A 25,042-nucleotide genomic window follows, 5' to 3' on the forward strand; every position below is an offset into this window, starting at 1 on the left:
ATAAATAAAAAATGTCATTCATTCATACGACTTGAATATACCAACATTTGTCCACCAAATCACGGTCATATGGCACAACATGCAGAGGGGGAAAAAAAAAGAAGAACAAAACAGGAAATTACATCACAGAGACCCTCATGATTGCTCTAAAAGTCTCTTAAAATATCAAAGAATTTGACCTTTAATGACAAGGCAAGGTTAGTTCAGCTTAACTACAAGCTATATAAAAATATCAAATATAAAAATGTAATGACATTCTTTGAATAACATTTTATGAAATTTGCAAAAATGAAAATAAAAACTTGAAAAATTTTTAGATTTAGATAATTGTTTAAGATTATTTAATATAAAAGTTTTAGAATAAAACATATAAAGATGATATAAAGAACAATAAATACAAAGATTTTTAACTTTTAAAAATTTGTGTTCTAACTCTATAAAGGCTGGACATATTCGAAACGTTATGAAAATAGTCGACATGACTACAGTGGTTCAAGCGACGAGAATACTCAGAAACAAAACAAAAATAATGACTTTATTTAACAATATCTTCTCTCCCGTCATTCTCATACTCTGTTTACATTCAGCGTTTCCAGGTTGTACATCCGAACGCCGGCTCGGTATTGGTCGAGGCTGTTCACGTGAGCAGGACGACGCATGTGTGTGATGCTGACGCAGGAGCCGGCCACCTTACGGGTGACATGAGGGTGAGTAATTAATGACAGTGTTTTCAGTTTTGGGTGAACTAACCAAGATGTACTTCAGATATGAGCACCTTTGTCCCATCTGATGTTGAGCGATTCCAGATGTTTTCTGACATAGTTGAAGCTAAACAACAACTCAACTCACATGATGTCATTTTTAAAGAGAAAAAAAAAATGTACCTGACAAATTTTTAGACATATTTTGGTCTGAAAAAAGGGCTCCCACTGTGTGCACCCACACTGACAGACTTTTTATATCCTGTGGATAGCTTGGCTGAATAGCTTAACAACCTGCAGAAACCAACAATACCAGGGAACCGCAGGTCCAAGATGTGGAGGCACAGAAATGTCACATCAATGGTAAATCTCTGGTTTACCGCCCCAACATATTTCCACAGCGCTGCACGAAATACTATTGTTATTTTGCAGCTATTTTACAGATTCTAAAGCCTAATTTTATAACAAGGCATTTGGGGGAGGGATTGGTACACTGACTTATGATGAGCAGTTTGGCTGTTGACATGATATATGACTCTAAAACTAATATAGGTTTTTTTTTTTTTTTTTAAGAATTATTACTTTATTAATTCATATGACCTTATTAAATTGTACTTTTAAAAGAATAGTTAACACCCCAAAATTCTGTCACAATTTTTTCACCCTCATGTCAATCCAAAAAAAACAAAAAAAACTACCACATTAATAGTCGCTGAATGGTGTTTTTGCATCATTTTCATGCTTGAAAGCCTCAGAAAAGACTTGGGTTTAAAGCGACATGATGATTTAATATTTTTTTAAAAATACGTTCATTAAGGCTGCACAACGATTAATCGCGATTTATCGTTTGCAAAATAAAAGTCTGTGTTTACATAATGTATGTGTGTGTTCTGTGTATAATAATTATGTATATATAAATACATGCACATACATGTATAAATTTAAATATTTTATATATATATATTCTTTTTCTTAAATATATACATGTATGTGCATGTATTTATATATACATAATTAATATACACAGAACACACACATATATTACGTAACACAGACTTTTATTTTGCAAACGATTAATCACGATTAATCGTTGTGCAGCCCTAACGCTCATTAACCATGTCATGACTTGTGTCATGGCATTCTATTTTAATATAAATCTGAACCTCTAGTTGTAGAAGGATTAGTCATTTATAGGTATTTATTAAAATAATAAATACCTATAAATAAAATAATAATTAAAAAAAAAAGCAATTAGCTTGTCTGAGTCCAATACATGCATTTATGCCAGTTATAGTAAATTGAGCTACAACTTCAGATTTGCATAACAGCATAACCAGGAACATCACAATCCCATAATGCAACTGCTATATGCTGCTACAACCACAGTCAACACCAAAACACAACGAAAAGTAATCAGACATCCTAATGGACTTAATTGTGTGGTAAAACCACATCTTTAGAACAGTATCCCTGAGGACTGGACTGTTTTATTTAATGCTTAACCAAACACAAGCACAGCCAAAAAAACAGTATGATTCACACAATCTAAAGCACAAACACATTTTCAATGAACCACAATAAATTCTGTACAGCATAAATGTAGATTAACAATGAAAACAAACACTGCTGCTCATGTGCCTCCTGTTTGTACCTATAACCTAAAAGTATTTATGAAGAAGTAAAACTAAATGCAGGAATATTTTTTTTTTCATTGACAAAGATTATGAAATGTTGTTAAAAAATATATTTATTCCTCACTGTTAAAGTTGGTTAATACATTAACTAATCTTAACAAATGAGATTTTATGTAAAGTGTTAATACCACAGCACCATGAAACCTGTATTATACTTAAATAAACAAACAGTACATCATTAAATAAACGGTCATTTAATACTGAAAATGTGATATAAACTGCTGAGGTGAGATTACGGCTCATTTTCTGCTTGGTTGCAAACACACAAACCTCTGAAAATGAACACACACGCTCGACACATTTCACACCATGCTAACTTACAATTATACAGTATGTCTCTTTTTTCCCTTTCTTAAGTACACATTCTTTCTTTACTCAAAAACACAGTTATCTAAATGAGATAGACTTCATGATAAGTAATTATAATTACTAGACAAACCATTACTTAAGCTCTAACAGTAGTACTAAAAGAAAACTTTAAAAAACATTTTTGAACAACTTTAAGAATGTCCCTGAAGATCTCCAAAGGAAGGTTTTCTCAATTCTGGGGACAATTTTGTAATCGATAAACACACAAGCATTGCGTTTTACCTTCAGAGATGGGGCAGGTGAGCACCTGGGTGCTATAAGAGCTGAGAGGGGCCACTCGGGCCGAGTGTTTCTTCATTCTCTCCTCCTTCCTGAGCTTTTGGAAGTGTGTGTGCGTATGTGTGTGTGTGAGCGGCACGGCTCAACTCCTCCGACAAACCCACTTCATCCCCACGCGCATCTCTCCTGTCACTCCCACAGTCTCTTTCTTGTTCCTCTTGATATCTTTTACTTTGCTGTTCTCCTGCTGTTACTTTTCTCTCTCTGCTAACTGGCAAACTTCTCTTTCTCTCTGGCTCTCACACACTCTCAGTGTGGCACATAAAATTGCACAGTTTTGCTCTAGTGTAGATGTTGCAGTGTCATGCTGCTATCCTGCGTCTCCTAGGGAGACTGAGCTTCAAGTGTGTGTGGAATGCAATCATCCCCTTCATATCTCTCTCTCTCTCTCTCTGTTTCTCTCTCTCTGTCCCCGCCTCTTCTCCTGCTCAGAGTATCCTTTGCTGTGTTTGGAAGGTAACCAAGCAGCTCGGGCTAATTATGCTGCATTGGCCCCTTTCCCCTTTTTCTCTTTCAACCCTTTTTTCTTTCTGCTTTAACAATCTGCCTTTTTTCAAGTCAGTTCTATCTTTGCAGCATCCAGCGGCTTGGTAAAGGCAGTATGATGAAGATGAGTGATTTCGTAGAGTAAAAAAGACACTTTTTTCTTCTTCTCTCCTTTGCCAATCACGCTCTTTTCTTTTTTCATCAGCACTTGTGGTCCACTTGAAGGCCCTTCACTGCTCAGTTTAGCAGAGGTCTTGTCTTGCTGTCTGAGTCTCTGTAGCGTTATGCTAATAAAATCGAGTACAGAGCCTTGGGGGACTCCATAAAAAGTCTTGTTTCTGAAAATTCTGTGCGTTCCTAGAAGGAATGATCCAAACTTTCCTATCAATCACTAGAAGTGACAGAAAGTGGGAGTCTGGAACCTGTACTGTTGTTTAAACAGGAGTTTTTGACTTGTTTCTAGTACAAATATGTAAAAATTCTTAAATCAAGAAGCATTTTCTAGTTAAGTAAAAATTATTGTCTTGTTTTCAGAAAAAATAAGTCAAAATAAGTGAGTTTTTCCTTGAAACAAGCAAAATCTAATCTTATTTCAAACAAAAAAAAAACAAGATTATTTTGGTTAAAAAACTCTTTTTTTTTTTCTTTTCTTTTTTTCTGAAAACAAGAAAATGCTTCTTGCTTTAAGAATTTTTAGATACTTGGACTGGAAACAGGATAAAAAAATCTAAGTAAGAAAAGCATTTTTTGCTGTGTATCCACTCCAACTTTTTTTTTTTCTGTGGAATACAAAAGGAAAAATATTGCAGAATCTCAGAGCTGCTCTTTTACATTCAGAAAAAGCAGTGACCTGGGTTAATGGGAACTAAATTGAAAGCTAAATAAAAATGATTTTGCTCACTGAAATTAAAATAAAACTAGCAAAGTCTTAGTTAGCCTGTTCACACTAAGATACATTTTAGGTGAGAAAATGTGATAAACATTTTAATTTGAATAAATGTCTTTTAATGCGTCTTCTCATACAGACGTGAAAATTCGCATGCATCAATGTGATGGATTTTTTGTAGAGAGGTGCGCTAATCTCTTTTCCACTTCAAAAAATGATGGCCAACCAATAAGCATTGTATAAGTATATTCAAACATGTAAATATTGTTTGAATCCCTTTATTCTCAGTGAAAGTATCAGAAACTGAAAGTTGCGTAATGCTTTGTGTACCGGAGTAACTGTGGTATTTCTGGGTTGTCCAGAAGCACCACCTACTGTCATAGAGTGAATATGCATCATATGCTAAAAACTGACCGAACTTTAATGTCAAACATTCGTGCTGGCTTTGTGGTCACCATATTCTCTTGCTTTATGAAAAAGAGCAGCTTAAACATTCAACAAAGGTTTGAAACATCATAACAGTGAGTAAATGATAACAATTTTTTTTTTTGTTATCCCATAAAGTTGTTTTATTCTGTGAGCTGTGCTGTGCTGAGATTTTATCATACTAAAGGGAGTCTTCAAATCACAGACCGATTTTAGTATCGAGTAGACCTTTAGCAGGCCTGCCTGGTTGGAGTCCATTAAACGCTGCCCCCATCTGCGGTTTTCATGGCCTTGCATTTAATATGTCTCAATGATGCTTGTTCTAGTGGCCCAAGCTATTCACTCGATTAGTGTTACACCCACATACACCTACATCTGTTTCTTCCCATTTCTCACAACCTTACATACTGTATACATACACACACACACACACACACACACACACACACACACACACACACACACACACACACACACACACACACACACACACACACACACACACACACACACACACACACACACACACACAAAAAAGCTTTCTGCCTCTCATTCATTCATTATTCTTGGCTTTATTTAACACCACACACAGGATGCACTGCCTCTAGTACTGCATTGAGATCTGTGGCATATTCCTGAACTACAATGAAGCTTGTTTGCTTAGTCAGCACTCATTATACTGGCAGATGTGCAGCAAGTTTTGAAGAAGAGTCATATTTCTCAACTGAGCTCAGGGCATCACCAAACAGTAGCTCAGGTTGTACGGTTCCAGGAAATGTGCTTTGCTGCCATTGTGTTTGAGTAGCGATCTTATTTCCTACTCGAACACACAAGTTTGATTTTCTATCCTCTACTTCTAATCCTAATGTTACAAAAAGTTTCCTTCATTTTTGCAAATCCATTAAAACACATAATACACTCACTGGCCACTTTATTATTAGGTACACCTGTTCAACTGCTCATTAACGCAATTATCTAATCAGCCAATCACATGGCAGACACTTAATGCATTTAGGCATGTAGACATGGTCAAGACGATCTGCTGAAGTTCAAACTGAGCATCAGAATGGAGAAAGGTGATTTAAGAGACTTTGAATGTGGCATGGTTGTTGGTTCCAGATGGGCTGGTCTGAGTATTTCAGAAACTGCTGATCTGGGATTTTCACACACAACCATCTCTAGGGTTTACAGAGAATGGTCTGGAAAAAGCAAAATAACCAGTAAGCGGCAGTTCTGTGGGCGAAAATGCTTTGTTGAGGTCAGAGGTCAGAGGAGAATGGCCTGACTGGTTTGAGCAGATAGAAAGACAACAGTAACTCAAATAACCACTCGTTACAACCGAGGTCTGCAGAAGAGCATCTCTGAATGCACAACACGTCGAACCTTGAAGCAGATGGGCTACAGAAGACACACCGGGTGCCACTCCTGTCAGCAGAGAACAGGAAAACGAGGCAACAATTCACACGGACTCACCAAGAGATTGCACAATAGAAGATTGGAAAAATGTTGCCTGGAGTGATGAGTCTCTATTTCTGCTGTGACATTCAGATGGTATGGTCAGAATTTGGTGTAAACAACATGAAAGCACGGATCCAGCCTTTCTTGTATCAAGGGCTCAGGCTGATGGTGGTGTAATGGGGTGAAGGATATTTTCTTGGCCCCTTAGTACCAACTGAGCATCATTTAAATGCCACAGCCTGAGTATTGTTGCTAAACATATCCATTCTTTTATGACCACATCTTCTGACGGCTACTTCCAGGAGAATAAAACACCATGTCACAGAGCTCAAATCAATCTCAAACTGGTTTCCTGAACATGACAATGAGTTGACTACACTCAAATGGCCTCCACAGTCACCAGATCTCAATCCAATAGAGCATCTTTGGGATGTGGTGGAATGGAGATTTGCATCATGGATTTAGATCTGCAGCCGACAAATGTGCAGCAACTGTGTGATGTTATCATGTCAATATGGACCAAAATCTCTGAGGAATGTTTCCAGCACTTTGTTGAATCTATGCCATGAAAAATTAAGGCAGTTCTGAAGGCAAAAGGGGTTTTAACCCGGTTCTAGCACACACACATGTGAATAATCACCCACACAACTACTGTTAATTCAAGTGATTGTTCTGTTTCCAAACACTTAACCTACTGTTACAATCTGACTTGGAAATCGATTACACATTTGAAAACAGTTTGAAACAGATGGTTCCATTAGTGACAAAAAGATCTGGCACTATGAAAAATTAAGAAATTGCACTTAAAAAATTTTACTTGATCGTAAAAAAAAACAGTGGCCCCCAGGAGTATTTGGACATTTAAGCCACAATTAACATATGTGGATTTCATTGCATTCTGTATCTGCATCATTTCATCTGCAAACAAATGATGCTAGACTTTTTAGTGGGTCTAACTTCACTTTTCTTATTTTTGTAATAACTGCTCCCAAGGTGGTTTTTAGTGGATGTATTAAGTAAATTCCTTTTCAGTTCACACAGATGTCCTATTAGAGTAACCACAGGTACAGTGATGCAAAAATGAGTACACCCCACTGAAAGTCTCTGGAACAATGCTAAATTTTAGACTACAAATGTGTAATTTAACAAGAATTGAACCACAGGTGAGTCTAATTATTCATTACACAGGTGTCCAGCAAACGGTTGACTATAAAAGGGTGTTAAAACCCCTTCCCATTTCATGCTGTCAGCAATGGCACCACATGGAAGAGAAATGTCACAAGACCTGAGAAAGAAAATAATTTCTTAGCACCAGAAAGGGGAAGGCTACAAGAAGATCAGCAAAGTTTTACTTATCAGTTAAAATACTGTAGCAAAAGTTGTAACATTTTTTTAAAAAGATGGAACTGCAACTATCTCACAGAGACGTCCAGGTCGTCCACGGAAATTAACAACTTGACAGGAGCGTCTTCTGATGAGAAGGGTTGAAGAAAATCGGCATGCAAATTCACTACAGTTATCTAAAGCAGTAGAAAGCCAAACTGGGGTGACTATTTCCCGTGACACAATATGGCGAACACTGCAGAGGAATGGCATGCATGGGTGCCGTCCATGAAAGAAGCCTCTCCTAAAGCCCAGGCACAAAAAAGCCTGCCTAGAGTTTGCCAGGGCCCATGCTGACAAAGATGAAAACTACTAGGACTCTATACTCTGGAGTGATGAGACCAAGATAAATGTTTTTGGAACTGAAGGCTTCAAAACTGTATAGCGTCGCAAAGGTGAGGAATAAAAAGAAAAATGCATGGTGCCTACAGTGAAACATGGTGGTATCAGTGTCCTTTTGTGGGGCTGCATGAGTGCTGCTGGTGTCGGCAAGAAATTTCATTGATGGCATCATGAATTCACAGATGTACTGCTCTATACTGAAAGAGAAGATGCTACCATCACTCTGTGCCCTTGGTCGTCGTGCACTTTTCCAACATGACAATGATCCTAAACACACATCTAAGGCCACTGTTGGATTTCTGAAGAAGAACAGGGTGAAAGTGATTCAGTGGCTTCTGATCTGAACCCAATCGAACACCTATGGGGAATTCTGAAGAGACAAGCTGAGCATCACTCTCCATCCAGCATCCAGTCTCTAAAAGAGGTCATTCTTGAAGAATGGAAAAAGATAGATGTTGTAGATTGTCGCCAACTTGTTCATTCCATGCCTAGAAGACTTGGTATTGTCATTAAAAATCATGGAGGCCATACAAAGTACTTGATGTAGTAGTTTTTGTTGTGGGGTGTACTCATTTTTGCATCACCCTAATTGGAGTAAAACTGAAAAATGTGTAATCTAAGTTATATTATTAACCTTACTTTCATGTTAAAAGTTAAACAGATGTTATATTAAACTTAGTCTTGTCAACATTTTGGAAATTGTTTTTGTGTTCATTGAGATATTGTTTAAAATGTGACTTTTCAAAGGGGGTGTACTCATTTACGCTAAGCACTGCATTGTTAGACAACCATAAAATGTCTAAACACACTATAATTCAAAGGTTTTTTTTTTTTTTTTTTTTACATTTGTTAGGCTCACCAAGGCTGCATTTATTTGATGAAAAATACAGTAATATTGTGAAATATTATTACAATATAAAATAACTGATTTTAAAATATAATTTATTCAAAGCTGAATTTTCAGCATCATTACTCCAGTCTTCAGCGTAACATGATCCTTCAGAAGTTATTCTAATATGCTGATTTGGTGCTTAAGTTACAATTCTTTAATGAATAGAAAAGAACAGCATTTATTCAAAATATATATTTTTTGTAACAATGTAAATGTCTTTACTGTCACTTTTAATAAATTTAATGCATTTTTGCTGAAAAAAAGTATTAATTTCTTTTTTTTTAAAAATCATACTGAACACAAACTTTTTATTTTTATCATAATGGTCCAAACTGATTTTAGGGCCACTTTAACACAATTTAACATAAATGTTTTAGTGGACCATGAGCCACTTCTGCATTCTTGTGTTTTTACACATACACACAAAGTGCATGTACAACCCTTTCCCTCTAGTCAATTGAGTTTGCATTCAATCATGTATATCAATATCTCTCTTGTGTTTGCAGCACATGCATACAGCGCTTCACACCCAGAGAGAGACTATAAAATACAAGATTATATTTCCGCAGATCAAGTATAAGCTTATATTACATATTCACACATAATCGATGATGGATTTTGTGTCAAGGCTGCATATATTTTGTGATGCCAAGAAGAAAATTAAACCACAGCTTTTTTAATGACTTAACTTTTGTCTTGCTGATATATTATTAATATACTGCAGTCACTCATTCTACTTCCATTAAGCGACAGAATTCATGCACTCCTGTAGAGAAAATAAAAAGCACACACATGGACCAATATTGAGTAGAAGTCTTATTTTTAACCCTCTTTTTCAAACGGACACCTGCCATTTGAGATGCCTGTTGTTTTGTCCCAATGCCCCCCTCCTCTTACATCCCTGCCATAGCAACGCCTGGCCCTTGTGTTCTACCTTCGACATTGCCACCGCGGCCCCATTTCAGCACCTTTGTCATTTAGATCAGTGCCATGATCCTCCAGCATTGTCTACAGACCTGCTGCGTCCTTTATGCACGTCTATTAGCTGTGTTCTATGAGACGAGAGCGAGACAAGATGAGATGAGAGGGGAATAGTGCACCCACACACTATGAGTGTTACACACACTTCATAACCAATCTGTCAAAACCCCGTAAAAGAATTACAAGAGCTGAGGAGCTGCGTGATTTGCATAAATATGACCTTTCTCATCTTTATCGCTTTATACTCACTGTTTAAAAATTCAAAAAGAAATTCTAAAGGTCAGACTTCCGCTGTTTGGACGCCACCTGGTCTTTCCTGTTAACAAATGTGAACAACTATGGAAGCCAATTTCTGCCACATTAAAAAATCATGCTTTGGTGAATTATAATTAGAATGTCATAATTATGACATAAAATATTGATTTTACGAGTCATAATCATAAGATAAAAAGACATAATTATGTGATGGACTCAAAATTATGAATACTAAGTTAATTATGAAATAAAAAGAATTACGAAATAAAATGACAATTATTGCAAAAAGTCGAAATTATGTGATACTAAGTCATAATTATGACAATATTATTTGACTTTTTATGTAATAATTGTTTATCTCATAATTAAGACTTAGTATCTCATAATTGCCACTCTTTATTTTATAATTATGACTTTTCATGCCCTAATAAGATGCTACCATCAATCACTCTGTGCCCTTGGTCGTCGTGCACTTTTCCAACATGAAAATGATCCTAAACACACATCTAAGGCCACTGTTGCATTTCTGAAGAAGAACAGGGTAAAGGATTCAGTGATCTGAACCCAATTGAACACCTATGGGGAATTCTGAAGAGACAAGTTGAGCATCACTCTCCATCCAGCATCCAGTCTCTAAAAGAGGTCATTCTTGAAAAATGGAAAAAGACTTTTCATGGCCTAATAATCAACGCATTAATTTGCTGAATTTTGCTTGTTCTGTTGTCAAATGTCTTACTGATTGAAAACCAGAGGTTTTGCATTAAATGTTTATTTTGAATTTTATATGAATAAATACTATAATTAAAATATATTTGATATTAAATAAATGTCCATACTCTGTGTCTTTAAGTACTATTTGTAACAACACACGAACATGAAAAAGTCAAATCAGTCAAATGGGATACATTTTACAGTGCGGTTGCACATTTATTAATATTTCAAAATGTTACAGTTAAAAGTATTTGTTCATCATGCAGTATGAACAAACAATATTGTGTTTGTACTACACATTAACATGATTTTAAAATAATGTTCAGTGTACATCATGATATCTTTGTATGAATTGAAAAGTGACCGCATTTAAAGGTGCCATAGAATTAAAAAATTGAATTTATCTAGGCATAGTTGAATAACAAGAGTTCAGTACATGAAAATGACATACAGTGAGTCTTAAACTCCATTGTTTCCTCCTTCTTGTATAAATCTCAATTGTTTAAAAGACCTCCGAAGAACAGGCGAATCTCAACATAACAGTGACTTTTATGTAACAGTCGGGATCATTAATATGTATGACCCTAATATTTGCATATGCCAGCCCATGTTCAAGGCATTACACAAGGGCAGCCAGTATTAACGTCTGGATCTGTGCACAGCTGAATCATCAGACTAGGTAAGCAAGCAAGAACAATAGCGGAAAATGGCAGATGGAGCAATAATAACTGACATGATATTTTTAGTGATATTTGTGAATTGACTTTCTAAATGTTTCATTAGCATGTTGCTAATGTACTGTTAAATGTGGTTAAAGTTACCATCGTTTCTTACTGTATTCACAGAGACAAGAGCCTTCACTATTTTCATTTTTAAACACTTCATACACAGTCTGTATAATTCATAAACACATCTTTATTCTTTATAAATCTCTCCAACAGTGTAGCATTAGCCATTAGCCACGGAGCACAGCCTCAAACTCATTCAGAATCAAATGTAAACATCCAAATAAATACAATACTCACATAATCCGATGTATGCATGCAGCATGCATGACGAACACTTTGTAAAGATCCATTTTGAGGGTTATATTAGCTGTGTGAATTTTATTTATGCTGTTTAAGGCAAGCACGAGCTCCGTGGGCGGAGAGCACAAGAATTTAAAGGGGCCACAGCCTGAATCTGTGCTTTTCTAATTATGCCTCAAAATAGGCAGTTAAAAAAATTAATTTAAAAAAATCTATGGGGTATTTTGAGGTATTTGTTGTTTTCTTGTGGTATGAGCGTTTGGACCCGGAAGCCGAATAATGGCAATGAATAGCAACCAGCATCAAGCTTTTTTAAAAAAAGATGCAAAAGTATCACAGAATGATCCCATGCGACACATGTCGCATATTCCAAATGTTCTGGGGGTATATGATAAGAAATGTAATGTATTATTTAACAAAAATCCTAACCTTGGCTGTTGGTCTTCTGTGCATGGCTGTGTGACGTGCACGTTAATGTGGCTCTGTTAGTGCCGCAGTTCACTCCGTCCCACCCAGAAAAAGCACACAAGTTGTGATAAATCAAGATTAACAAAAGCACGACACAAAATATAACGCCTAGAAATCGCAAAAACGTATTCTGTGATACTTTTGCATCTTTTTTAAAAAGCTTGATGCTGGTTGTTATTCATTGCCATTATATGGACAAGCGCAACCGGGACATAAAAAAAAAAAATCCCCCTTTGTGGTCCATAAAAGAAAGAAGCATTTGAGTGGCGAGGGCGCGGGCGAGTGAATTATGACATAATTTTCATTTTAAGCTGAACTATACCTTTAAGACTGTATGAGCTCCGCCCCCACTTCTATTCTGTGGCTGCTGTTCTGAAACTGCTGGCGCTCAAAACATCTTGCGGTTTAGACCAGTGAAATGGATGTGGGGGTCAATGTTCCGCTGGATAGTTTCAGCAGTTAAGCCCTGCTGGTAGATGGTGTACTACAGCACTATGCAGGGAAAAACTGTTAATAAAATATTATATTTATGGCTCTGGAGACGACAAAAGAATATAAATGCCAATGAGCAAAAAAGGCCCCATGTATATTAGTACTTTTTGTAGGATGCACAAATAGGAATAACAGTTGCTTTCTAAAAGAGTATTATACCTCTGTACACACTGTAAAAAGAGAAGAGTGACATCTTGTGTCCAGGTGAAGGGGTTACAGCTCCTCTCTGAACTCAAAGCTTATGATTCACTGTGGCCAGATAGTCCTAACCCTAATGCTAACCACTAACTGAACCTTGGTTGCAGCAAATGTGCACGATCAAGATTTACCCCATCTAGCCTTGATCTGCATTGATAGCTACTCTCAGAATCAGCCACATATGAAGTAAAGTATAAAGTAAAATGATTCACAATATGTCTGTGTCATTAGGATCATCACTACATCAGCCTGAATCAATGAACGAGTGAAGAGATACATGTCAAATGACCAGATGGGGGCAGCACAAGAGCGCACATAAAGTATTCAGACAATTTTGTGCTGATCTTGCAGCATACAGTATAAACAATCTCTGATCAGAAAAGTTAGTAACACGTCTGAAAATCTCAATGACTCTAAAAGAAGTTTAGAGATGTCCAAAAAGTTTGGAAAGGCCCCAGGCAAAGTGGGGTTGGACAACATCAGCATAAATCCTTATCATTTTGTGATGACTTTTCATTTACAAGGGATAACACAAATTATGCAAACATTTTATTAAATAAAAAATGAATTCACAACACTGAAAACACTAAAGCTATTTATGAATCATCTCTAAACTGTGTTCTGACTGGTCTGTTATGTATAAGTTTAATTAGTAATGGTTTTAATTAATTGACTTTAATGGACTTGAGCGAACATACTTTTATTAACTAACGTTCACAAAGACTAATAAATACTGTAACAAATGTATTGCTGTTATTATGTAACAAATGTTTTGTTAGTTAATGCATTAATTAATGGAAAGTTATTGTAAAGTGTTACCAAGAAAATCATTATTGCTGCTCTTTAGTGATAATTAAGTGATAAGTGAATCTAGTGATAATTTAAGTTATTATAATGCAAATATGGCAAGAAATGGTAAGTATGTATGCTGATATTGTCAAAAACCCTACTTCAGGGCGTTTCCAAAATGGGAGGGCACTGTATGTCAATAAAAAGTTATTGGTTTCCATGTCATATTAGTTGATGGAGTACATTGTTTAATACCACCTGCTTCAATCCCTCCACACCATGACCTCTGACCTCTGAAAATCACATATCTGTTGAGTGATACTGGCTACATTCACACTGCAGTTGTGACTGACATGTGACACAGATCTGTTTATTAAAATGAAATGCTGCGTCCCAATTCGCATACTATTCGCATACTAAGAATTAGTATGTCCCAAATCGTAGTATGTTGAAATGAGTATTCCAAAGATGGTCTACTTTTTCCAGTTAGAATTCGAAGTGCAGATCCGTGCACACTTCTAACGGCTAATACTGCCCATAACACAATGCGCTGTGGACGAGGATTCGATTAGAACTACAAATACGAATAAAAATTGTCAAAAAACTACAAACATGACGGATATGCGAGACCGACGGTTAAGCAGAGCGGTTAAGATAAAGGGGCTTGAATGTTTAATAATCAGTATAACCTGACGAAAAGATATTTATTAAATGTTATCCACATTATATTTCATCTGCAACAGCATTGTGAACTTTTATAACGATGCGTTTGGTCATTAACTTTTAATTGCATCATTATGCGAAGATGAGGAGAGTTCTCTGCATGAAAGACCCATGACTGGCAGATAAACGTGCGACTACATTTCTCTCCCAAACGGTAGGAAATTAAATTGAATTGAATGTTGAGGATTTTATCTGTGACAAGATGATTGACTGGACAGTTTAAACAGTTACAGGTTGCGTAACTAAGCGACAGAATGTCCGTTAATGACGCAATTATGACGAGGTAGTATGTCCCAAAGCTTGCATACTCTTCTGCTACACACTCAAAAGTATGTACTTTTTCTTTACAAAAACAGTACATACTTTTAGGACGTAGTATAAGTAGGCGAATTGGGACGCAGCAAAAGTGTCAGTTCTGTTTTTTGTTTTTTTTTTAAAGTGATTTACTTTAAAATGGATCATTCATGCTACTGTGTATATTATTCAAAGAAAGGTGCAAAAATATATTTGTTTCAAATAAACAGTAGCTCCGAAAGTATTTGGACATTTACAGTAAGTCACACTTAATGTATCAAAGTTGCAATATTTTAGTGGCATTTATTTTAAAGAAATATACCAGAAACTAGAGTTGTCAAAAGTACCGACTTCAGTCCCAGGTGAAAAAAAAGTACACTTCTAAAATGTACTTAAAGTGTTCTATTTTCACACACTAATTTTGTACTTGATACAAAAAATTATTCTTTTGTACTAATTAAGATCATCTTAAGAACATCTAAGTGTACTCAACTGTGCTATTTTGAGACAGCATGAAATATGAACTAAAATGTGCTTTTAATAAACTATCTCTGTATTCAAAAAATGTATTTAGTTACCACTTGTAGTACACTATGGGTTCAAATGCACTATAAGGGCTATCTAAATACATTTTTTAAATACAGCTATATTAAAAGCACATAAAAAGCACATTAAAAGCACTTTTTAGTTCATATTTCATGGTGTCTCAAAATAGCACAGTTGAGTACACTTAGATGTTCTTAAGATTATCTAGTACTAAAGAAGAATTTTTAGTATATTAAGTACAAAATTAGTGCGCGAAAATAGAGCACTTTAAGTACATTATAGAAGTGTATTTTTTTTTCACCTGGGGTACCAAGTCGGTACTGAAATTTTAATAAATTTTAATAAATAATAATAATAAAACTAAATGAGAACTAAAACGAAAATGCCACTACAATAACACTGACTTAAAGTGTGAACATTATTATTATTATTATTATTTTGGGGTTAACAATTCAAGGATGATTACTTGCGTCAGCTGTCTGTTCTGAAGTCTGTAAAGCTCCCATGTGAGCCCACAGTTAACAGCGCCTCTCTGACTAAGTAGATGAGAAGGGTCCCATTAGGCCTGTAGCTAAAAATAGCTCTCTAGGCAAGGTGGTCTGAAGTCAGAGCACCCGCTGCAGATACATTTAGATGATTGGATCACATTAACTCTGGCATCTGAGAGGTCAGAAGACATGACACCAACAGACTGTTTCTCGCAAAGGCTATGCTGGATGATTCTTTCTTGCTCTTATGAAAGAGGGGGTTTTCGGGCAATTAGCAAACGGTTGCAAAAAGTTTTGGGAGCATAAGCTTTGTAGGATCTGTGAAAGAAGGCGTGAGCATGTTCTAAAGCTTCAGCGGTTATTTCAGCCAGTCTGATCTGATGCAGTTACATCCAGCTGGTAGAGAAGCATCGTCTTGGGTTGGTTGGGTGCTGCAGGGATTCATTTGTTCACAGTACACGGCTCTGGCATCCCATTACACATTTAGGCATCAGCTATACTCCCCTAACATTTAACTGTTTGAAGAGTCAATCCGGCAAGTTAGTGGGGTAGGGAAAAGTAATGAAACATATGCGCAATCTCAGTTGGTTTTCCATCCAACTATTTTGAAAATGTGCATAAGAAATCCTGAATGGAAATGGACATATACTCTCAGAATTAACATAGAAATTTAATGAGATAGATGCTGATTATCTTGCGTTCTGTGTTAGTTCAAATGCACGTTAAGAGACGTACAAGATCCGCATACTGATCTTGTGTTGTAACCATTTGTGTACGTAACACACATGGCATTATGGATTAAAGGTGCAGTATGCAATATTGTCATCTAGTGGTTGAAATGGGTACTGTACTCTAACATAGTTTGTTTGCTGGTTTCCAAATGACTGGCAACTTGGGGTGTCGAAATACTATTGGGTAAACTGGCAATGGCGGGATCAAAGACTATAGATATAGAGAGACGGTTCACTCCTTTTAGAGAAACTGCAACTTGTAATGTGGCAGAATATGTCCCGCCTTCTAAGTAAAAGAGCCAATCGCTGATTGATATAGTCATTGCGTCACCGCAGCTGCCGCTAGAAGCTCCGGTTCCCATAGAAACCTGACACTCGCACATAAGACTGCACATGCACATTGGCTTTTCTAGCCTGAAAAATAAGCGTTTTTAACGCTATTTGAGCATAAGAAACAACATTTATGAGACAGTTCATGTCAGATGTTGTTGCTGATTTGAAATATGTTACTTAATTGTGAGTTCGCCAAGCAGTTTTTGAGATTTCAGGATCCCCCCATTCAAATAGATATGACTTGGATGCCCGAAATAGTGGCGTTGCAAATATGGCCGCTGAGTGAACAGACTTTCCTTGAAAGGGACTTTGGCGGGATCACACAGACCAAAACAAAAACAGACATTCCAACATGAAACACGCATTTCAGAGTAGAATAACTGGCTGTAGATTTGTTTTTGTATGTGAACTTAGCATGTTTCCTAAATCTCTGCAAACATATTATTATATTTTTGTGCTTTAGTTCACTCAAAAAAAAAAATGAACAAAAGTCTGTCAAACATAGCCCTTGGCATACATATGGATTTCTGAAGTTTAAACTCTAGTCATAATCATTTTGTATGTGGGCGCTTGCAGGTAATTACGGAGGCTATTAGTGTTGTGCCCAATTCATACCCCCACTAGATTATTACCCCCTAAATCTATATAGGTGTAGTATAGGTGTATAGGTGAGTTTAGAACATTATTTGTTGTGGTGGGGTTTAGATTAGGGAGTGAGGTTAGGAATAGGCAATCAGGGAGTGTCTTAAACGAGGGGGTAATAATGTGAAAAAGAGTCTAAATTAGGCACAAGACCGGCGTATGGGCATAGCGGCCATTTAGGCCCCATATTTCATCAGTTCTTCTGCATCTCCTCGCAGCATTTAATAAAACAATGTCCAACAACACAAATAACTCTCTCTGAAGCAATGGCCTCCATCACAACAAGTTCTCTCAAGATATATATATATATATATGTTTGTGTTTGTTCCGGCACAAATTAAGTCCTGGTAATACCCCTTGGGATTTTTTAAAGCTTTTACTTTTTGCTAACAAGTGGATAAATGGAATTACAGAGGTTGCTGGGGATATTAAACACCATCAGGCCAAACTGGTAAATTCATCTACTCACTAGTCCACTTTTATGCCTCATTGTGTTTATTATCGTGCTCTTGCAAACTATTGTAACTCAAACTTTAAGGGAATTTTTTTTTAGGTTTTTTTTTAGATAAAGACTGAAAGTTGTTGGAAGTTGAGGTCATGCATCTGTGGTGTAGTTTGTTAATAGCCCACAGTACATTTAGCTTTTTAGTTCTGCTGATTGTATTTAGGCTTTCATTGACACACACACAGGTTTGTTTTTGTGAATTGTGGGGACATTCCATAGGCGTAATGGTTTTTATACAGTACAAACCTTATTTTCTATCGCCCTACACCAACCCTAACCCTAAACCCATCACAGAAAACTGTGCACATTTTTACTTTCTCAAAAAAACTCATTCTGTATGATTTATAAACCTTTTGAAAAATGGGGACATGGGTTGATGTCCTCATAAGTCACCCTCTCCTTGTAATACCTGTCATTATACACATTTGTGTCCTGATATGTCACAAAAACGCGCATGCGCGCACACACACACACACACGTACTTATTTACTTTTCGAGTGATATTATATAAATCTGCCTCTGTCCATTGCCATTAAACAGTATACAGTTCCCTCCAAAACTTTGGAAACACCCTAGACCAGGGTTTCCCAAACGTATTCCTGGAGCCAACACCAACACCGCAAGTTTTCCATGCCTCCTTAATCAGTAAGACCTGATTCAGATCATAAGCTCATTAGTCGAGACTCCAAGACCTGAAATGGGTGTGTCAGACAAAGGAGACGTGCAAAATGTACAGTGTTGGGAATATGAAATGTGTTTGGGAACCCCTGCCCTAGACAAAGTGTGGTTTTGGAAAATTTGCCTGCATAAATCATTACCATTATCATTTCTGCAAGTAACTTGCAATTGTTACTGAAGACTAGAAAAATGATTTTCTTGTTAATGACATACAGTAATGGAAATATAGGCTGCACATAAAGTCATGAGACGGACAGACATGGCCCTTTTGCAGCTTTGATGCCTGATTACTGGATTAACAGGGCCAAGGATTCTTAAGTCACCTATAGCTTTACTGGTTGTTTGTCAATTAAAGTTAGTGCACAACAGATCGATCAGAACACAGTTTAAAGATGATTTATCAACAGCTTTAGTATTTTTGTGAATTTATTTTTTATTTAATAAAATGGTTATTAAATAATATAGTTTGTGTTGTCCCTTATCGATGTAAAGTCATCACAAAATGATAAGGGTTTATGCTGATGTTGTCCAAAACCCCACTTTGCCTGGGGCCTTTCCAAAATTTTGGAGGGCAGTGTATAGCTATGCACATATATTACACTACGAGTGTCACCCACACAAATTGGCCAATCCAATACTTAGCATTTTATTTAGCTTTCATTCATTAAAATGAACTGACTGTGTTAGAACTTTAACCACAGACAATAATTATATGTTTATTTCTGCTTAAAGGTATAAATGAATACAAAATATATAAATTATATCTGATAAATATACAAAAATATTAATAGTATATGTTGCTTTTTTTAAACAATAAACATCAAATTAAGTTGCACCACAATTTCTTCAGGACCACAGCCATTTCTACTGAAAAAGAAAAGATGCACCACAGGTTATTAGTTGAGATGCTCTTGAGTGTGAACTTGACCTCCATGTCCCAGTCAAATAGCCTCACTAAAAATGCCAGATGTGTTTCAGGTTCACATTGAAAGTAGATTTGGCTGTGGAATGGCCACTTTTCACAATACCATGTTTCACTTACAAAACATTCACCATTAAAAAAGTAAAATTGGTTGTGAATGCCCTTTCACCGTCTTGACTTTAACAAATTTAACTGTAGCGTTCAGCAGTCATGATATGTAAGACTTACCTTGGCCCATTTCCTCAGGGTTATTGTGCAAAACCAACACTTAATTAGTTTATAAATTATAAAGCATCAATTTTGGGCTTACACGTCAATTACAAAGTTCTTTGGGAAGGATGCAGGACGGTGATAACAGCTGGTTGTGTTAAATAATAGTGTCACATTGTTCTCCTTGTCTGTCTACGACTGACACTTTAAAGGGTTAGTTCACACAAAAATGAAATTTCTGTCATTTATTACTCACCCTCATGTCGTTCCACACCCGTAAGACCTTCGTTCATCTTCGTACAAATTAAGATATTTTGATGAATCCCCGAGAGGTTTTTTTTATCCTTCACTGAAAGCAACAAAATTGCCACATTCAATGTCCAGAAAAGTAGTAAAAACATTGTTAAAATTGTCAACTTGACTAAAGTGGTTTGACCTTAATTTTATGAAGCGACAAGGATACTTTTGTGCACAAAAACAAAACAAAAATAACGATATAATTCAACATTTTTACCTCTTCTCTGTCAGTCTGTTATGCAGTTCGTGCAGTGCTGCATTTCCATGTTTACGTCCAAATGCCGGCTCATTATTGGCTGGCTCCTGCATCAGCATTACATGCCTCGTGCTGCTCAAGTGAACGGGCGTTGGCCAATACTGAGCCGCCATTCGGACGTAGAACCTGGAAGTGCTGCAATGAAAATAGTGTAGCAGAATAACAGGGGAGAGACGAATGTTGAATAAAGTCGCTATTTTTGTTTTGTTTTGCACACAAAAAGTATTCTCGTCAATTCATAACATTAAGGTTGAACCACAGTAGTCACGTCGACTTTTTTACTACTTTTCTAGACATTGAATGTGTTTTTTTTTTATTGCTTTCAATGGAGGATAAAAAAACCTCTCGGATTTCATCAAAATATCTTAAATTGAGTTCCGAAGATGAACGAAGGTCTTACGAATGTGGAACGACATGAGGGTGAGTAAATAATGACATTTTTGGGTGAACTAACCCTTTAATTCACTACATATAGTGTTGAGCAGAGTTGCGGGTAATGCATTACAAGTAACGTGAGTTACATATTTAATTAGATTACTTTTTCAAGTAACTAGTAAAGTAATGCATTACTTTTAAATTTACAACATATCTGAGTTACTATTTCAAATAAGTAATGCAAGTTACTTTGTTTTCCCATTTATTGACTGACTTCAGCCTGAGGCTTATTCATTTCACTGGTGCGAAAGGGCCTTTACATTTGCCAAAAATAGTACTTTTGTTTTCAAAAACAAACAAGCAAGCCCAGCCCAGTTACTTTTAAAAGTGGCTTTCCCCAACACTGGTGCTGAGTCAGGTCTTTAAACAGTGATGAGCAAGGCATTGTCTCAGAGGAAACATATCAATGTGACATCTTTGCATTAAAAAAAATCTTCCGAAAAACCTTTTCAGTTGATATGTGGCTGAGCACAGTAACTCTGAGCTTTCAAATAAGCTCTCATAAAAAAGAACATTTGTTTGAATCACCTTCTTCATTTGAAAATCTATTTCAATATGATTGTCCCTATTGTTTTTTGCTTTAATTGGCATATCTAGCACGGCCTGTTATGTGTGATGTGCTTATGTAATACAACAAGTGGCAAAGATGAAAACAGTACAGAGTTAACTTAACCATCCATCATCCTCAGGGACTTCAACACACACAAATGCATACATACTGATATTCATAAGACATGATTCATGTACTTACATACTGCAGCAATGTAATAACAGCACACCAGAAACACAGGCTACACCAGCGCTCGTGCATTCGCCATGTACTTGCACTTACACTTGGCTGCAATAATAATGCATGCTGCTAACAAAAGCTGATCCTCAAATCTGTCCCGTGTCAAGACTCTTTCGATTGCATTACAATAGACTGAGGATGTTGAAATTCAGGAAAGGCACAGAGACCTATAATTAGGAGCCAATCATCACTCTACTCCATTCACATTGTCATTTTAATATGTGTGCAGTAAATCAGTGTCTACTACTGTTGCATTCTGTCCACACATCTTGCTTTATATATATATATATACTTGTTTGCACAATGGCTTATTATCACTGCATATATAAGTAGGCTATATCATTTGTAAATAAATCTGTTTCATAAAACATAAGCCAATAAAAGCCATAAGATATTTATATTTGTTGACATAAATTACTTCACTGATGGATTTAAGCTATCTATAAAGCAAAGTGGTATTTTCATTTTCATGTTATACCATCTATTACATTTTTAATAGTTTTAATCTTATTTCTCAAATCTAAATTTTTCCCCTATTTTTTATATATGACATTTTTTTAATATATTATACATCCTATGTCATATTCTGTTATTTCACCCTATTCTGACCTATTCTATATCTAATTCTACATTTTATCCTTTTCTAAAACTTGGACAGAAAGTTCTGCAGACTAATTTCATTTGTTGATCAGATTTATGCAGAAAGCACATAACTTATGAACAAAGCACCAAACAAACAAAATAAGATAGCCCGCACAGCATGTGTTTCCTCCACATTCACATCGTATAGATTCATCGTTCAAGGCCACCACTTGATCTCGACACCATTACTGTTACATTTGTAATTGCGTGTGTTTTAAACACTTACTTCTGTGGCTGGAGTACCCGGGGTTATAGCCGTAATAGCCTGTAATTCGTAAAATCCGATCCTCAATGTCATGGACCCCGTTGGCCGTCACTTGAGGCGCATCCCAGCGGTTGTTCACCTGCGGAGACGCCTTGCCCGCTAGGTGCGGACTCTTGCCCGGTAGGTGCTCCAGGCGAAAGCAGGGCTCCTCTCCCGACTCCAGGATATCCGTGCTGCTCATTTTACCTCAAGACGGGCAAAACGGCAGCTTTTAGGTTACAAGCAATAACCATACGAAACCCGCTGTTGAGAGCATCACCCGAGTCAAATTCCTGCACACATTGCTTTGAGGAGTCGTACAGGGTTGTGTGAAACTTGCCCAGCGCCTTTCGTGCATCAGACAGCAGGGGGCGTCACGCTGCTCCGAACAGATGGCAGTAAGCACTGGGAGGTCTGATTCGTTTTAGTGAATCGGTTCGTTTGAGTGAACAGCTCCATAAAAACTGAATCACCAAATCTTTTCACTTATCATCGTTTTTTTTATTTTTGTGGTACATATTTTTTTAGATACTGTATTCTTTACTTTAGTAATGCGACTTGTCTATGTTTTCAACGAGTTTTTACAAAATACTTTTTTGGTTTATATTATTAGCCACCTCATAGTTTTACTCCTGTGATTTACAAACGCTGCGCGATTCGGTTTGAATGAATCATTAAAAAGAACCTGTTCAAAAGAACTATTCGCTCGAGATTCTGATATCACGGTAGGGTGGACGCAGTGGAGTGCTGTCGTTATTACAAAAGAGGAGACACGAGTGTATATTTATAGTCGTGCCGTAATCATGCTACTATTGGGGCTTCTCCCTAAAATATTTCAACATGCATTGTTGCAATGTGCCGCTCAAGGCACTGCAGTGATAAAACATATGGTCTTATGCAGTTTAAAGTATTGAATGGCAACTAGTGGTATATGCAATCTTGGGTCTAAAGGAGTCACTGAAATAGTCAACAGAAAAGGCGGGAATGAAAAGTGGACATGACAAAAGTGAAACGTATGTTTTTAGGAAAATGCTTTGGACCAGGCATATAGAAACATAGATAGATTGATTGATAGGTTGATTTTTTTTTTTTTTTTTTACCTGTTAAAAAAAAAAAAGCATATGCTGGTTAGGTATGTTTTGAAGCATGGAAACGGGTTTGAGCTGGTTTATACTGGTCTTTATCTGGTCATGAGCTGGTTTAAAGGGTTAGTTCACCCAAAAATGAAAATAATGTCATTAATTACTTACCCTCATGCAGTTCCACACCTGTAAGACCTTCGTTAATCTTCGGAACGCAAATTATGATATTTTTGTTGAAATCTGATGGCTCCGTGAGGCCTCCATAGCGAGCAATGACATTTCCTCTCTCAAGATCCATTAATGTACTAAAAACATATTTAAATCAGTTCATGTGAGTACAGTGGTTCAATATTAATATTATAAAGCAACGAGAATATTTTTGGTGCGCCAAAAAAACAAAATAACGACTTATATAGTGATGGCCGATTTCAAAACAATGCTTCAGTAAGATTCGGAGCGTTATGAATCAGCGTGTCGAATCAGCAGTTCGGATCGCCAAAGTCACGTGATTTCAGCCGTTCGGTGGAACTGACTTAAATATGTTTTTAGTACCTTTATGGATCTTGAGAGAGGAAGTGTCATTGCTGGCTATGCAGGCCTCACGGAGCCATCAGATTTCAACAAAAATATCTTAATTTGCTCTCTGATGTTTAACGAAGGTCTTACGGGTGTGGAACGACAAGAGGGTGAGTAAGAAATGACATTATTTTCATTTTTGGGTGAACTAACTCTTTAAGCTGGTCAAGTGCTGGTCCTAGGCAACTAGCTCGCTGAGGACCAGCATAAACCAGCTCAAACCAGCTTCAATGCATCAAAACATACCTAACCAGCATATGCTGTTTTTTTCAACAGTGTGGACACATTAGCAAAAGTGAAGAAACAGTGTTTGTCCATTTCTTGCTTGAATTTCTCTCTCTGTGTTTTAGTGCACATATGTTACACTTTAATACTTTAGTGGCCTGCGGCTGTGTCTCTATTTATTGTTTTCCTTCAAATATTTATGAGGCTTTGAGAGTGAGAGTGTAGCTCTGAGATGGTGCCACAAGGCCATTTTGCCCAACAAAATTAGATTCAGCTAGCTTCACGGAATCTGCGTTCAAGGGTAATTTCTCCACTCCTGATTGTTAATGTGAGAGATACAATAATGGCTAATTCATGTTTGAGCTACCACAGAGGTACAGTTGTAGTTGTTGTAAAGTGTTTTCACTTTCATTTAGCCACATAGTTTGGATCTCTCCCATGGCAGTAAGTAGGAACACAACTTCAAATCTAGAACAAAGCACTATAAAGTGCCTCTGAATGCAAGTTTTAAGTTGCTGGTCTCAGCCTCAAGCACCTCCGCTCAAAGCCAATGAATTCTTGAACATCCAGTAAAAGTGCTGAGGT

The 25,042-nt window shown here is 36.7% G+C and overlaps 1 protein-coding gene across 1 annotated transcript in view; it reads right to left on the bottom strand.

The window, feature by feature from the left end:
* slc35f4 (solute carrier family 35 member F4) overlaps nt 1-22,795 on the bottom strand; it is a 43,042-nt gene extending 20,247 nt beyond the window's left edge. The window contains exon 1 of the mRNA XM_067367825.1: nt 22,557-22,795. Within this exon, the coding sequence (XP_067223926.1) occupies nt 22,557-22,776 (220 nt within the window). The 5' untranslated portion in view covers nt 22,777-22,795. The remainder of the gene's footprint in view (nt 1-22,556) is intronic.
* Between the last annotated feature and the right edge of the window lie 2,247 nt (nt 22,796-25,042).

The sequence above is a fragment of the Chanodichthys erythropterus genome, chromosome 18 (assembly GCF_024489055.1).
Source record: "Chanodichthys erythropterus isolate Z2021 chromosome 18, ASM2448905v1, whole genome shotgun sequence".
Lineage (NCBI taxonomy): Eukaryota > Metazoa > Chordata > Actinopteri > Cypriniformes > Xenocyprididae > Chanodichthys > Chanodichthys erythropterus.